Source organism: Sporothrix brasiliensis (assembly GCF_000820605.1).
Source record: "Sporothrix brasiliensis 5110 chromosome Unknown Cont17, whole genome shotgun sequence".
Taxonomy (NCBI): domain Eukaryota; kingdom Fungi; phylum Ascomycota; class Sordariomycetes; order Ophiostomatales; family Ophiostomataceae; genus Sporothrix; species Sporothrix brasiliensis.
The window spans coordinates 3687354-3700585 of NW_024467136.1; the positions used below are offsets into that span (position 1 = coordinate 3687354).

General features: G+C 56.7%; 6 protein-coding genes across 6 annotated transcripts; 4 read left to right on the forward strand and 2 right to left on the reverse strand.

Moving 5' to 3' along the window:
• Positions 1-464: 464 nt before the first annotated feature.
• On the forward strand, positions 465-1824 carry SPBR_02825 (quinic acid utilization activator; the record flags this gene model as incomplete). Its single annotated transcript, XM_040761128.1, has 4 exons — positions 465-592; positions 677-713; positions 799-1571; positions 1638-1824. The coding sequence occupies 4 exons, from the start codon at positions 465-467 to the stop codon at positions 1822-1824; spliced, it is 1125 nt and encodes a 374-aa protein (XP_040621059.1).
• A 964-nt stretch (positions 1825-2788) lies between these two features.
• On the forward strand, positions 2789-3262 carry SPBR_03316 (endoribonuclease L-PSP; the record flags this gene model as incomplete). Its single annotated transcript, XM_040761619.1, has 1 exon — positions 2789-3262. One exon carries the CDS (start codon positions 2789-2791, stop codon positions 3260-3262), a length of 474 nt encoding a protein of 157 aa, XP_040621060.1.
• A 224-nt stretch (positions 3263-3486) lies between these two features.
• Positions 3487-4539, reverse strand: SPBR_03011 (uncharacterized protein; the record flags this gene model as incomplete). Its single annotated transcript, XM_040761314.1, has 1 exon — positions 3487-4539. One exon carries the CDS (start codon positions 4537-4539, stop codon positions 3487-3489), a length of 1053 nt encoding a protein of 350 aa, XP_040621061.1.
• A 2847-nt stretch (positions 4540-7386) lies between these two features.
• SPBR_02909 (uncharacterized protein) lies at positions 7387-8599 on the forward strand (the record flags this gene model as incomplete). Its single annotated transcript, XM_040761212.1, has 2 exons — positions 7387-7445; positions 7519-8599. The coding sequence occupies 2 exons, from the start codon at positions 7387-7389 to the stop codon at positions 8597-8599; spliced, it is 1140 nt and encodes a 379-aa protein (XP_040621062.1).
• A 269-nt stretch (positions 8600-8868) lies between these two features.
• Positions 8869-9858, reverse strand: SPBR_03052 (ribosomal rRNA assembly protein; the record flags this gene model as incomplete). Its single annotated transcript, XM_040761355.1, has 1 exon — positions 8869-9858. The coding sequence occupies one exon, from the start codon at positions 9856-9858 to the stop codon at positions 8869-8871; it is 990 nt and encodes a 329-aa protein (XP_040621063.1).
• A 1513-nt stretch (positions 9859-11371) lies between these two features.
• Positions 11372-12944, forward strand: SPBR_02726 (GATA type zinc finger protein asd-4; the record flags this gene model as incomplete). Its single annotated transcript, XM_040761029.1, has 2 exons — positions 11372-11605; positions 11817-12944. The coding sequence occupies 2 exons, from the start codon at positions 11372-11374 to the stop codon at positions 12942-12944; spliced, it is 1362 nt and encodes a 453-aa protein (XP_040621064.1).
• Positions 12945-13232: the final 288 nt, after the last annotated feature.

The window sequence follows — 13232 nt, forward strand, 5'->3', positions numbered from 1 at the left end:
TCGCGCTCCAGCAGCCAATGGCAATGCTCCAAAGAGCAATGTGGGGAATAATCCTGTCCGTGGAACAAAGCCGCACACTGAGAACAAGAGCAACGCAGTCCCACCCTTCCATTTTGTACGTCTTGCACGAGGCTGGTCGCGAACCTAACGGGCCTCACGAACACGCAGAAAGGGACTTCAAACGTTTAAAGGCCGTTGACCGCAGACACCATCCGACGAGGCAATTGGCACAAGGGATGCGCAAGACAACCTCACCAGCCTCCAGGTTGCATACGAGTCAGCAATCGCGAACTTGATTGTGCTGCGCGATCTTCAGGGCATGGCATCAGACACATCGCATCTTCGTCGGCGATATCTGCGGTGATAGGCCGGGGACACATTCTCATACTCACTCTCCATGTACGCGGACGCGCGCCTCAGACATCCACTTCTCACCCTGTCCCCGCCCTACATCCGGCTGGGATATGCCGGCGGCTACGCTCATGGACCAAAAAGAGGCGTCCGTCGGGGCGGTGGACGAATCCATCGCTCCCAGTGAGACGACAGAAGGCTCTGCGTCGAATCCCCGCAAAAGGAAGAAGAGCTCCAGAGCGTACGTTCCGTTGTGGAGGCTTCACGACGCTGCGCGGAAGGTGTATCCTCTCGTGCTGCCCTGTGCTGACGAACCTATGTTTAGGTGCGATTTTTGTCACATAAACCACCAGCCTTGCGATGTATGTTGCGGCTACAGCTATGACGCGCCATTTTCGTCACTCTTGCTTCCGCGCAGCTATGCTAACTGCTAACTGCCACGTTTAGAATGCAAAGCCAAGGTGTAGCTACTGCGAGAGGCACGGCAAGTCGTGCTTGTATCTGCGCCCCCAGAAGAAGCGCGGGCCAGCACAGGGCTACCGAAGCGCGCTGCACTCTATGCGCGAGAGCGCTGCGGCATGGGGCGCTGCTCTCAACTTGATACCCAGCCTCGGCCCCGTCATCGAAGGCTACCTTCAAAAAGAGGAGGGCAAACGACTCATCCGAGCGATAAAGGACCCCCAGCAACAGGAGTTCTTCATCCAGTCCTGGCAGCAAAGCTCAGTCTTTAAATCGTTCTTTGGCGACGACGAATCCATAGACAGCGGCGAGGCAGGCGGAGAGGCAGCGGACGCACCTTATGCGCCTCCTGAGCCCTCGTCCAACCCGGCAGAGAGCACTGCCACGAGCAGTGCGGAGACCATCGTGGCCTCAGGCCAACCGCCGTACCACCCAGCGCCGCCGCCCACTGCGACAGGGACAGATGGAAAGCCTCCTCTTGATCTGTTCAATATATCTCTACAACAACCACCACCACCGTTGCCGCACTCCTCCTCTTCCCTCTCATACGCGCCACATCAACATACTCCACAGCAAGCTCATCATCAGCCGACGCCATTATCGTATGATGCAAAACTAGAGTCTTTACTCCATCCTCATTCCGGCGAGCTCTCACAACCACATGACCACTCCATGTTGTCATCTCCAGATGGTATGGGAAGTGGCCTCAACGACATGCACACCTCCTTGTCCGACATTGTGGCCCGAGATGCAGCGAGAGCGTACGTTGAATCCAATATAAGCCGACAGAGCGAAAGCTTCTTGCACACTGCTAACACCAACCTTAGGACAACAAGCTTCTCCCAGACTCTCGGATCGCTTGGCTTTGGCCCGGAAGAAACGTTTAATGACTTCCTGAATATCAGCTACAACCTCGACCCAACAGATACGACAGCAGATCAAGATCCGTTGCTAGGCAGCGAGCTAGACCAGAAAGCATACTATGAGCTTCTCATGGGGCGACAATTCACATAAGGGTAATCGTCTCAAGCATCGTTCCTCACACCAGTCGCCGTAGACCATACTACGATCGAGTTTTAGAACCCGCAGCGACTGTGTAATGGTCAGCTGCGACGAACTTTGTACCTCGCCGAGCACGACTTCATGGTCGAAAATCATAGTCTCCAAGAGCAGGCACCTTGGGAGACGTCATTTTTTGCCGAGGCCGGCCTTGTACCGTTTCGTGACACGAACGTACACCAGTCTAATACAGACATTCGTCAACAGCGACTTTGCGGACAATATGTTGCTGTTGGCGAATTCTGCTTGCTGCAGCCAACGGAAGACAGTTATGGCTTAATTACGGAGTTTTTGGACACTATTTTGGATATTCTATTTTAACTAGCGTTCAAACCTGGAAAGTTCGATTGATTTTAACTAGATGCGCTCCGAAACGCGTTCTCTTTTGCACGCGGATTCAGATATGATATTACGGGGACAAAACATTACAAAAATAAGAAAATGCTGCCACCGGTCACCCCTTGACACTGTTTCAGGTATCAAGATAATCGATACCAACATCTCAACTCTGCAAGACCACTACACCCCGATTGAGTCTAGATCTTATTTGAGATGACGATATCTGCATGTCGTGACTCACTGTTGGGATAGGCGCTTGCTGTGACACACACCGCGGCTTTCACGGCTCCTCCCGCATTTTTGACCTGTTGTGCAACAGCTTACTTTATACAGCATTTGCAACGACATTTAACGTCCTTTCCCACCACCTCCCCCACCTTCTCACGTCGGCATTTCCGTCTTTGTGTGACCTGGGATCTGAAAAGAGCGAGTGCATAACACTTGGTGTTCGCATCGTCAACAGCCGCATTGTTTCTTGCAGGGCAACATTCTGTGTGTCACGTTTCTTTCCCAGCTGGTGGTACAGAAAGAAGAGAGTCTGACCTCCAATCTAGATTGCCTCACCTACCACGATCCGACCATGTCCAGCCAAGACCAGAAGCAGCTCATCAGCTCGGGGTCGGCCTTTGAGGCGCAGATTGGCTACTCGCGTGCGGTCGTCTGCGGCGACTGGGTTTTTGTTTCGGGGTGCACGGGGTACGACTATGCGACCGGCCAGCTCAAGGCCGGTGTCGCCGACCAGGCCGACCAGGCCCTGCACAATATAGCGGCTGCGCTCGCCGACGTGAAGCCGGACGACGAGGGACAATACGGCGTGCCGACCATGGCCGATGTGGTGCGCGTGCGGTACATCTTGCCGGACCGGGCGCTCTTTCCGGCGACATGGCCCGTGCTGCAAAAGTGGTTTGGCGGACCGCAAGGCGCGCGGCCTGCAGCGACCATGATCCAGGCCGGGTTGTTGGAGGAGGCGATGCTCATTGAGATTGAGGTGACGGCACGGCGGCCATGGAAGACGGCGGCGGCGCAGGGCGGCGATCATATGCCGCCGTCTTAGACAGTTGAAGGCATCAGTACTTACTTACTTGACTGTGCAGAATGGAACAAACAGAGCTCGAAGACAAAATTGCAGGTGGTTTTCTGTATTACTACTCAGGAATCTAAAGTAATGTCATACGTAACAAGGTCTCTTGGCTAAATCGGAAACAAGGATGGTAAAACAAATAAGACAAAATAAAAGACGCCTTTAATATCATACAGAAATGCCAGCCAGCCTTCCTCCTACAAAAGAAGAGCGACCAGACCGCCACCAACAAAGGCTGAGGCCATGGTGATGTAGCTGGATATCGAAAACAGCGACATGCCGCTGATGCCGTGACCGGACGTGCAGCCGCCGGCAACGCGCGAGCCGATGGCCATGGTGAAGCCGCCCAGGGCAGCCGTCGCCGGCGAGATGGCACTGGACGCGGCGACTGACGACGGCGACACGCCAAATTGGGGCGCGAGCAGCGCAAACGCCCAGGCGCCGGCGTAGATGGCGAGCGAAAGGGTAATGGAGTTGACGGCAGGGATCTTCTTGGGCGCCGCCGCATCGTCGTTCTTCGTCTTGTCGGAGGAGGACGACGTCGCATAGTACAGCAGCCAGTCGCCGACGTCCTCGTAGACAGTCGAGACGCCCAGCAAGGACTTGCGCGCGGCGACGGAGAACAGCTGCACGAGTCCAATGATCAGGCCGCCGACGACGGGTGAGATCTTGGCGTCCGGGCCGGGGCCGTAGGTGGCCAGGGAGGCACCGACAATGGCGGCGAACGTGACCTCGAGGCCCACGAGAGCCGTGGCCGTGGAGACGCCAGCCAAGGCCTGGATGGTAACGGGCGGCGACGGCGTGGGCTTCTCGGTCTTGGCCAAGCGGGCCTTCTTTGCGCTGTCGATCCGTGGCCGCAGAATGGCCGCCCAGACTGTGCCGCCGAGGAGCCCACCGCCGAGGGCATAGTATCCGGAGCGGATGCCCAGGGCCACCTGGGCCAGCACAGTGCCGGGGCACGCGCCGGACAAGGCCATGCCGGCACCGAGCGCCAGACCACCGACCACATTGCCGTCGTAGGGCGCGAACCAGCCGCGGTCGGCGTATGAGCGTGGAGAGAACTTGGTGTAGTTGATCTTCTGGGCCGTTGTCGTGATAATGGCGCTGGCGGCCGTGGCTGTCAGGAAAGCCTGGAGCATGTGGCAGTTCTCCCACTTGAGCTGGTCGAGGATGACGGCGGGCAGATAGACACCGGACGCGACAAAGGCGGCGCCAAAGGCGGCGCCAGTCACGGCAGTGGCAGCGGCCATTTTGCGCGTGTGTGAGAAAGTTGCAAGAAAGTTGTGGTCCGCGTCTGGCTCAACAGTCAAACCAATGTTATGATGTCACCCAAAGTAGGAAAAAAAGAGCTGGATGTGCCTTCCGAGAAACGGTAAAATAGAAACTGGGTACGAGGTAAGGCCACAGCAAGGCGGAATATAATAAAAGCGCAACAGCCTAACAAGAAAACAAAAAAAAAAAAAAAAGTCAAAATAGTAAGATACGAACTGGGATGAATCTTGGGGGGCTTTTCAAGCGCGAAGAGGCTTTGGCTATTTGAATGCCTCTCGTCGTTTTACGGGGGAACACTCTCAGTATCGTGGTGTGTGTGGTTGTGTGTGTCGACTAATTAGAGCCTTGCTCTGTCCGATCCACCAGGACGGCGAGGTGCCAAAGAAGGCAGGGGTCATTGTAGAGGGAAAGGGACGTGCGCGAAGGGATCAAGCCTAATGGTATCTGACAAGGGCACGTCATCTCCAGACGCAGAAGTTGCCCGCCGAAAGGAGAGACGAAAGGAAAGCCGGCGTCGACAAGAAAAGGCGTGAAAGCATTGTGTGAAGCACAGGCAGGCAGGCCACGAGCGGAAAAGAGCTAGCAGTAAAATATTTTGGCGCGGAACGATCCTGTTTCGGGACTGGCACGAGTCTCTCTGCCCTTCTTTTTTTGTTCTTCTCCCGTTTGTCTTGGTCGCTGGACGGACTCGACCCCCGCCCACGAGTACCTCACACGCTTGCCACCCTGCTTTCGTTGGCTGTCTGTCCCTTGCTAGAATTGCGCGATCCGGATCCGCGATTGCTGGCCTAGCCTCGAGGCAAAGGCGGCGAAACTGGCGAGTCTGGACGGGCGATGGAGGCCAAACGACGGTTATCGGTGCCGGAGGAGAGATGGCGTTAACTGTGCAATTACGCAAGGAGACAGCCGGCAGCGACGATCCAGGAGGCATCACACAGACCAGCACTGTTGAAAAAGGAACTGTTCTGCAGGTCAGACTCCGTCAGAGGGTGGAAAGAGCAGTCAAAAGGAATCCCTTGCCTTCACAGACAGGCTGGAGTCTGTTGTCGGTGTGTAGCCTTCTCGGCAGGCACTGACAGGTGGCCAGGCGTGGCCCACCGACGATTATCCCGTCGCCACTACGCAGTCTCTGCCGGGCACGTTCCTAGTGCGCTTCATACTCTTGCGTGTATTTGTGGTCGTTTGTGCAAGGGTGGTGTTCGGCGACCATCCGGGATTAGCGGGGAACGTACGAAGAGGACGTTTCGGCGTATGGCGCTACCCTTGCTTTGGGATATGTTATCTCGTTTTGTATTTCCGCCGTGTCGCAGTGAAAAATGACACATAGCATATAAGCGGATGGATTTAACGACGAGGATTAGACCAAAAGGAAGTCCATCCCATGTTTCATGGTGGCGGCAGTAGTCAAGCAAACGCGCGGCTGGATCCCTCGCCAGATTGGAGATGTAAAAGACAATGAAGAGTCACATCCAACAAACCAACGGGCACCGATATCCGAAATGCACAAAGTCTTGTTCCTGGAGGTAATTACCAGGTGCACAACCCGGCCCAGTCCGTCTACTGCATAAGTTTTGGGAAAGGCTGAGGCGAGACAAAATGAGACGAGAAACGATAGCACCAAGCCAGGGGTCTCAAAACACGCAAAGCCCATCTAACATGAACGGCCGAGTCTCAGTCCATTGTGTGCCATATGCCTGTCAAGCGGAAGCAGCGCATAAATCAATGACAAAGACCACTGCTGCCAAAGCCCAGTGCCTGTCGTGTCGGCGAGGTCGTGCTTGTACTCCGCTCTCGGAAACGATATCCTAGCGCATGCAGTCTGTTCCAACGGCGTATGATTAAGAAGGGCCAAAGTGGCCGTTACAACATAAAAGCCGTTCGTATCGCGCGGTGATCAGATCGAAGAGAGCAGCGCCACGTCTGTGGCATCTCGCCTTGACGACGGCATCGGCGAGCAGATCCCAGCAGCTCCCAGTCCGGTTTCAGCCTTGCCGATTCACATCAATTGGACGCCCAGGCCCATCAAAATGCCACAGCGGACACCTTTGTGTCTTGCATCAAACGAAGATGGTTGACACTGGGTGTTGAGATTGCTGGACCAAAACTCTCGCCCTACAACGACGCACCTTGTCTATTACGAAGCAAAACCGACCCGGCACGGAGGTGTGCCTGCGATAATGCGGAGACGGCCACAATGTCGATGATGACAAACCCAGCATGCCCGGACGGCTTTGAGTCGGCGGAATGGAGCGTCGCGATTCTATCATTTTGTGTTCCATTCGCTGGATTTGCCCGCAAATCGATTGCCTGTGGTCCCGTGTTTCGGCCTCCGAATGCACTCGCGTTTGTCTTGCGTCGGACTACGTCGTATCTTTGCTTTGCAATGAACCTGGCGCCCAATAGCACGCCGTCAGCCGTCTCGTCGCTTTTGTAACAGGGTTTGTGAAGGCTTTGCCGAGGTTGATGATAATTGCTGTTGGGCAACAAATGCGGGGAACAATGTTCGGCCCGCTGTTCGACGGTGCGTCAGCGGCCGTCGTTGCCCAGCCTTGTGCCATTGGCCCGGCTCAAAGCTCTGTAAGCTTTGCTTCGCAGTAATACAGTAATACGGCATTGGAAGCATTCGGTCTGACCCCCATGGCAACAGGCAGTCATCGATGGCTTGTCTACAGCATCAAGTGTCAAACAAAATAACCCCTAGATTGGAAAGAGCCTTTTTAAACCCACCTGCCTCGCGAACTTCGCGTCGTCTCCATTGCTCTTTCCATAGTCAACATACTCCCTCTGCTTCCCAAAACTCTCCCAAATCGCCCAAATCGCCCAGAATGCCTCTTTCCCTCATTATCGAGAAGGTCGATGGCAAGCCCGGCCAGGTGCACTACCCGTAGGTGCTCCCCCCCTCCTCCTGATTCTCGGCCTGTTTTCAGTGGTCAATTATACTCATTGCTTCCACTCAGTCTCAAGCTCAAGGAGGTATCCAAGCCCACGCCGGGTCCCGGTGAGTTGTTGGTGCGCATCCGTGCCGCCGCCCTGAACCACCGTGATGTGTTCATCCGTCAGAATCTGTACCCCGGCATCTCGTTTGAGAACCCGCTGTTTGCCGATGGCTGTGGCGTCGTCGAGGCGGTCGGTTCTGGCTGCAAGCGCGCCGAGGTCGCCCAGGTCGGCGCCGCCGTCGTGATGGCCCCCTGCCGCGGCTGGACGTCGGACCCTGATGGCCCGGAGGAGTACAACAAATTCTCCGCCCTGGGCGGCGCTGTGGGCGTCGATGCCGGCATGGGTACCGAGTACCTGAGCGTGCCCGAGGACGAGCTCGAGCTGGCCCCCGCGCACCTGTCGCCTGCCGAGGTCGCTGCGATGCCGCTGGTCGGCTTGACGGCCTGGCGCGCGCTGGTCACCAAGAGCAACGTTGTCAGCACGGCGCAGCCTGCGGGCGGCCGCAACGTGCTGGTCACGGGCATCGGCGGTGGCGTCGCCATTGCCGCGACGCAGCTGGCCATGGCCCACGGTTGCCGCGTGTACGTGACGTCGGGCGACCCGGCCAAGCTGCAGCGTGCACAGAACGAGCTGGGCGTGGCCGGCGGTGTGAACTACAAGGACGCCGACTGGGACAAGCAGCTGCTCAAGCTGCTGCCCACGGAGCGCCCGCAATTCGATGCCATCATTGACGGCGCTGGCGGCGACATTATCAAGCGCGCAGTGCGTCTGCTGCGGCCCGGCGGCGTCGTGTCGTCGTACGGCATGACGGTGAGCCCCAAGATGGACTGGCTGATGTCGGCAGTGCTGCGCAACATTGAGCTCAAGGGCTCGACAATGGGCTCGCGCGACGAGTTCCGCGCCATGGTGGCATTTGTGCGCGAGCACAAGATCCGGCCCGTTGTCAGCCGCATCGTGTATGGTGGCCTGTCAGAGGCCAACCTGCCGGCCATTGACGGTCTCTTTGACGACATCAAGGAGGGGCGGCAGTTTGGCAAGGTGGTGTTGTCGTTTGACCAGGAGGCCTCGACCTCGGGACGAGACTCGCCGTCCAAGCTGTAGAGCGACTTGCACACGTGAAACGGCACCAATGTATATGCTGAAGGAAAGAAGAAAGAATGTATAAACAGGATGCCTTTGAAATGATTCTCGCATAGTATAAAATTTATAAACGACCTAAATAAAAAGTGAGGAGAAAACGTATACCGTAAGACACCACAGGAATATATGCAAAACACCGCGTGGCAAAAGGTTCTGCCAGGGGAGGGAAACAAAGTCGAAGACAAATGAAAAATGAAAAAAAAAGACGCTCATGATCTGTCCATGCCCTCTCAATCCTCGTCGGCCGGCTCGACCTCCTTGGTCTTCCGCTTCTTCTTCTTCCGCTTCTCGTCGCCCTCCTCTGGTGGCACAAAGTCGCGCTCGCGCTCGCGCTTCTTCTCCTTTTTCCGCTCCTGCGCCTGCTCTTGCCGCTCCGTCTCCGCCGCCCGCTGCTTGGCCTGCTTGCTGAGGAAGTACTCGCCCGACTCGATCTGCAGGTCCACCTTGCTCTTCTCCGGCGCCGGCGGGAACGCCGTGTACGTCTTCTTGGCCTTGTCCGTGACGTGGTGCGGCACGCGCCGCTTGCTCAGCACGCGCTTCTTGAAGTTGGGCAGGAACCGGTCCCAGCTCTCGTTGGCCAGTGCGGGGTCCTTGGCCAGCTCGCGCTTGATCATGAGCTCCTTGATCATGTAGATGGGGTGGATGTTGTTCATGCAGTCTTCCACCACGCGCCGCACCTCCTTGAGGCCCTTGTAGGGCCCCATGACGGACACCGTGCCGCCCTGCACCAGAATGTAGGTTTCCGTCAAGATCTCGAGCGCCTTGAGCGTCGAGCCGTGCGGGCCCAGGATCCGCTGCCGCCGCTTCACGAACCGCTCCTTGTTGCGCACGAGGCTGCGGATTTTGATAATGTCGGCCGCCACGCCGTCCTCGAGGATGCGCAGCGCCTGGGGCGCGGGTACAGACCGCGACAGCAGGCGGATCAGGTCGCGCGCATTCAGGATCGCCGCCGGGTCGTAGGTGCGGCGGGTGGTCTTGACCGTCATGGTACCCGTGACCAAGTCGAGTTCGCAGGCAATGCCGCGCGCCTGCAGTGCTCGCGTGATGCCCGCCCAGGCCTCCCGCAGGTACACTTCGCGGTACTTGGGGAAGAGGACGGCAAACGACGACTCCTCGAGAAAGCTGCCCGCCTTGTTGTCCTCGGGCTTGAAGGCATCCTCCTTCCACTTGTCAATGTCATCCGTGTCCCACGGCTTGTCCTTGTTCTGGGTCGACGGCATTTTCAGAGGCAGGTAACGAGAGTCGGCGGAGAGTCGGTAGATATGTATAGGGATATGTATAGGTGGGAAATATTGGCCGGAGTAATGGGGAGACTCGACGTTGGCGAGCTTGGGCCTTGGGTGTCAACAGACTAGACGGTGAACTGTCGCAACTTGCGGTTGGAGATGGTATTAAAATGCTGATACGAAGATGAAAGGTCGCTGGGCAAACCAAAAAAAAAGAGTATCGATAACGATTAGAGGGACCTGTTCCGCCTTTTTTCCTATTCTTTTTTGGCGCTTTCCCTTTTTAGGAAGACTGCAATTCGTCCAATGAGAGGCATATCTGCTTATACAGTATTTATATAGTGTTAAGACAGTGTGCACACGGTATGAAAATTTTCGAGACAGCCTGACAGGTTTCTGATAGCATCGATCTTCTCCCAGGTCCACCGATAAGCCGTATTAAGGCAGAAGACATCGGCGATTCTAGAGGCTCTTTTATCGATAATGATTATCTAGGCGTTCCTAGCAACATGTTGTCTGAAGGCCCTTTTTAAATCTATTCTTTTCGAGTGCGCACTTTGACTGAACGCATACGCTACGAATGCAACGTATCACTCTGCCGAATGTATGTCATATGTGCGGCTTGACGGGCAGGGCAAGTGAAAGAGTACTCTCTGCACGGAGGGAGAAGCCGCTTGACGTCCACACCGGGTGGAGCGCCCTGCAGGGGATCCCATGCGCTGTGATTGAGCCGATGGGCCGCCGATAGACAATTCCTTTCACTTTTGAAAGACCAATGGGTCGTGCCAGCATACCGTATCGGACTGCGATTGTCTACCGAGCTGCCCACGGATGAAAACGTGGTCACCCCGGTCACATTTTTTCGCATTAGTTCTGGACGTATCTCGCCTCTGTAGTCGCCTCTCAAGTTGCCTCATGTTTCTGCACCGTATCTTATCATGTACCTTCAAGGAAGCTCCTTCCTTCCTCGCATCGGCATTGGCCCCGTCATCTCTCCGTAGCGAGTCACGTACGCTCTCGCTGCTGACTGTCCGGCGCATTTACCTCCCTGGAACTAGCAGTTGCGACCGCTAAACATCGAAAAAGGTGCTAACCCGCAAGCACGCGGGCGCTCTGGGCAACTTGGCCGTGTGCCTGGACAGAGGCCGCATTTCTTTATTTTCAGCGCTATTGGGTACTCGGTACACCACTGCCTTATCATTTCCCACCCACACCAGCTCCACTTTTCCATCCCCCCGACTAAAAAAATAGTTAAAAAAAATCTAATCCACATTGTGTAATCTCATATCGGCTCGAGCGATAAAGGTTTTTCATGGGCCTCCCTTATCATCTGGCCGCCGTCCACCACCACCTTCGCAATAACACCCCCCCTTTAGATGCGCAACTGGTTCCTTATCCTCTCGCATGCCCGTTGATCACGAAAAATCCGATAAAATACAGCATCGCAAGTACCAACGACACTACGACAACATACATTTCAACAGAAAATACATACATTTAAAGCACAATGGCGACCATGGCGAACCACGATCGCGAGACATCGCTTCCAATATGCCAGAACTGCTCGACGTCGACAACGCCGCTATGGCGACGCGACGAGATGGGCTCCGTGCTGTGCAATGCCTGCGGTCTCTTCCTCAAGCTGCACGGCCGCCCGCGACCGATATCCCTCAAGACCGATGTGATCAAGAGCCGGAACCGCGTCAAGACGTCGATGCGCCCGGACATGCTGAAGAAAAAGGTTGGTGCTTTTTGTTGTTTTAGTTGACTATTTTCCGAGGGGCGACATCGTCGGATAAGGGATCGAGATATCGCGCCTCAGTGCAAACTGGCGGGGCAGACTCGAGGCGCATCTGCGCGCGCTGTCTTTCGCACCGCACGACGATTGTTTTGTCTTTGATTTTTTGGTGCTTTCTATATGCTCATACGCGATTTCTTTCTCCCACAAACAGAATAATGCCGCTGCTGCAGCCGCTGCAGCCGCCGCCGCCGCCGCGACCATGGTCGGCGATCCGAACGGCGTCGTCGACCTCCAGAGCCATGCCTATGCCGCCACTGCCGCCCTCTCGCGACGCACACCCCAGAAGGGCGCTAACGGCCACCACCTTGACACCGACTCGCCCATGTCCGGCGCCGGCACCCCCAGCATATACAACGCCCATCCCTCCTCCTCCTACCCCATCCTCGACGACGGCAACTACCAGGGCCAACACCTGCAGGCGTTTGCCACGGCCGGCGACGGGTCCGGCCAGCACGACGCGAACGGCGACGGCGGCCCCCAGACGTCGGATCAACTGGCCGCGACAAATTCCAGCTTGAAGACGCGGGTCGCCGAGCTCGAGGTCATCAACGACTTTATCACGCGACGCCTAGGCCACTACGAACCTGTGTACGGCAGCGGTGTCGGCCAAGACGGCCAGGACGGCCAGGACGGTGCTCAGCAGGGCGACGAGACGCAGCTGCGGTCGCAAATCGAGCTCTTGACGCAGTCGGAGCGGCAACTGCGCGCCGATCTGGAGGAGGGCCACCGCCGCGAGAATATGATGAAGCGCCGCCTCGACGAGCTCGAGCAGGAGCTCAAGGAGGCCAAGGATGCCCTCGGTGTCTACGAGGGCGACCGCGCAAAACGGCCACGCCTTGGCGAGGCCTCCACGTCCCTGTCGGGAACGGCAGCCGACGCGTTGACTGCTGCTGCTGCTGTTGCTGCCGATGCCGATGCCGGCGATCCATCTGAGGCTGCGGCGCCGACGGCGGACGGTGTGACCGCCGCTGCGACTGCCGCTGCTGTGGCTGCTGCCGTTACTGCCGCGGCATCCACGGAAGCGGCGGCCGAGACTACCACACCGGCCATCGCCGACGAGGCCAAGCCGGAGCCTGTCGCGGCGGACACCAACGATGCCGGCGCATTAGATGCTGAGGCCGCCTCTACGGCGCTTGCTGCACTGACGGCCGCCACGGCAGACAATGCGCTGGAGAACGCGTCGGCACAAGATGTGGCCGCTGCTGCTGCTGCGGTCGCTGCTGTGGCCAGCGATGCGGCGCGGAACGCCACTGAAGGTCCCACGTCGCCGAAGCCATAGGGGGCGGGGGTCGTACTAGAAAACCGCACGCAACAACAAAGCTACTTCTAGCCTGCCCCTATGATTTGCAATACTCGTTTGCTCCCCGTCTTACGTCCTGCACACATTGTGTCTTTGTCTGCTTTCTTTTCGCTGTCTGTCTTTTCAACTTGCTTTTTGATTCCCTTGATAAATAACGACGAATGCTTTTATTTCTTTTAGCAACACACGAAACATCTCATAATCGATCAACAAACTTGGGTGTTGCGACAAAAAAGCACGACGGGGGAGCGGCAGCCGTACTATCTC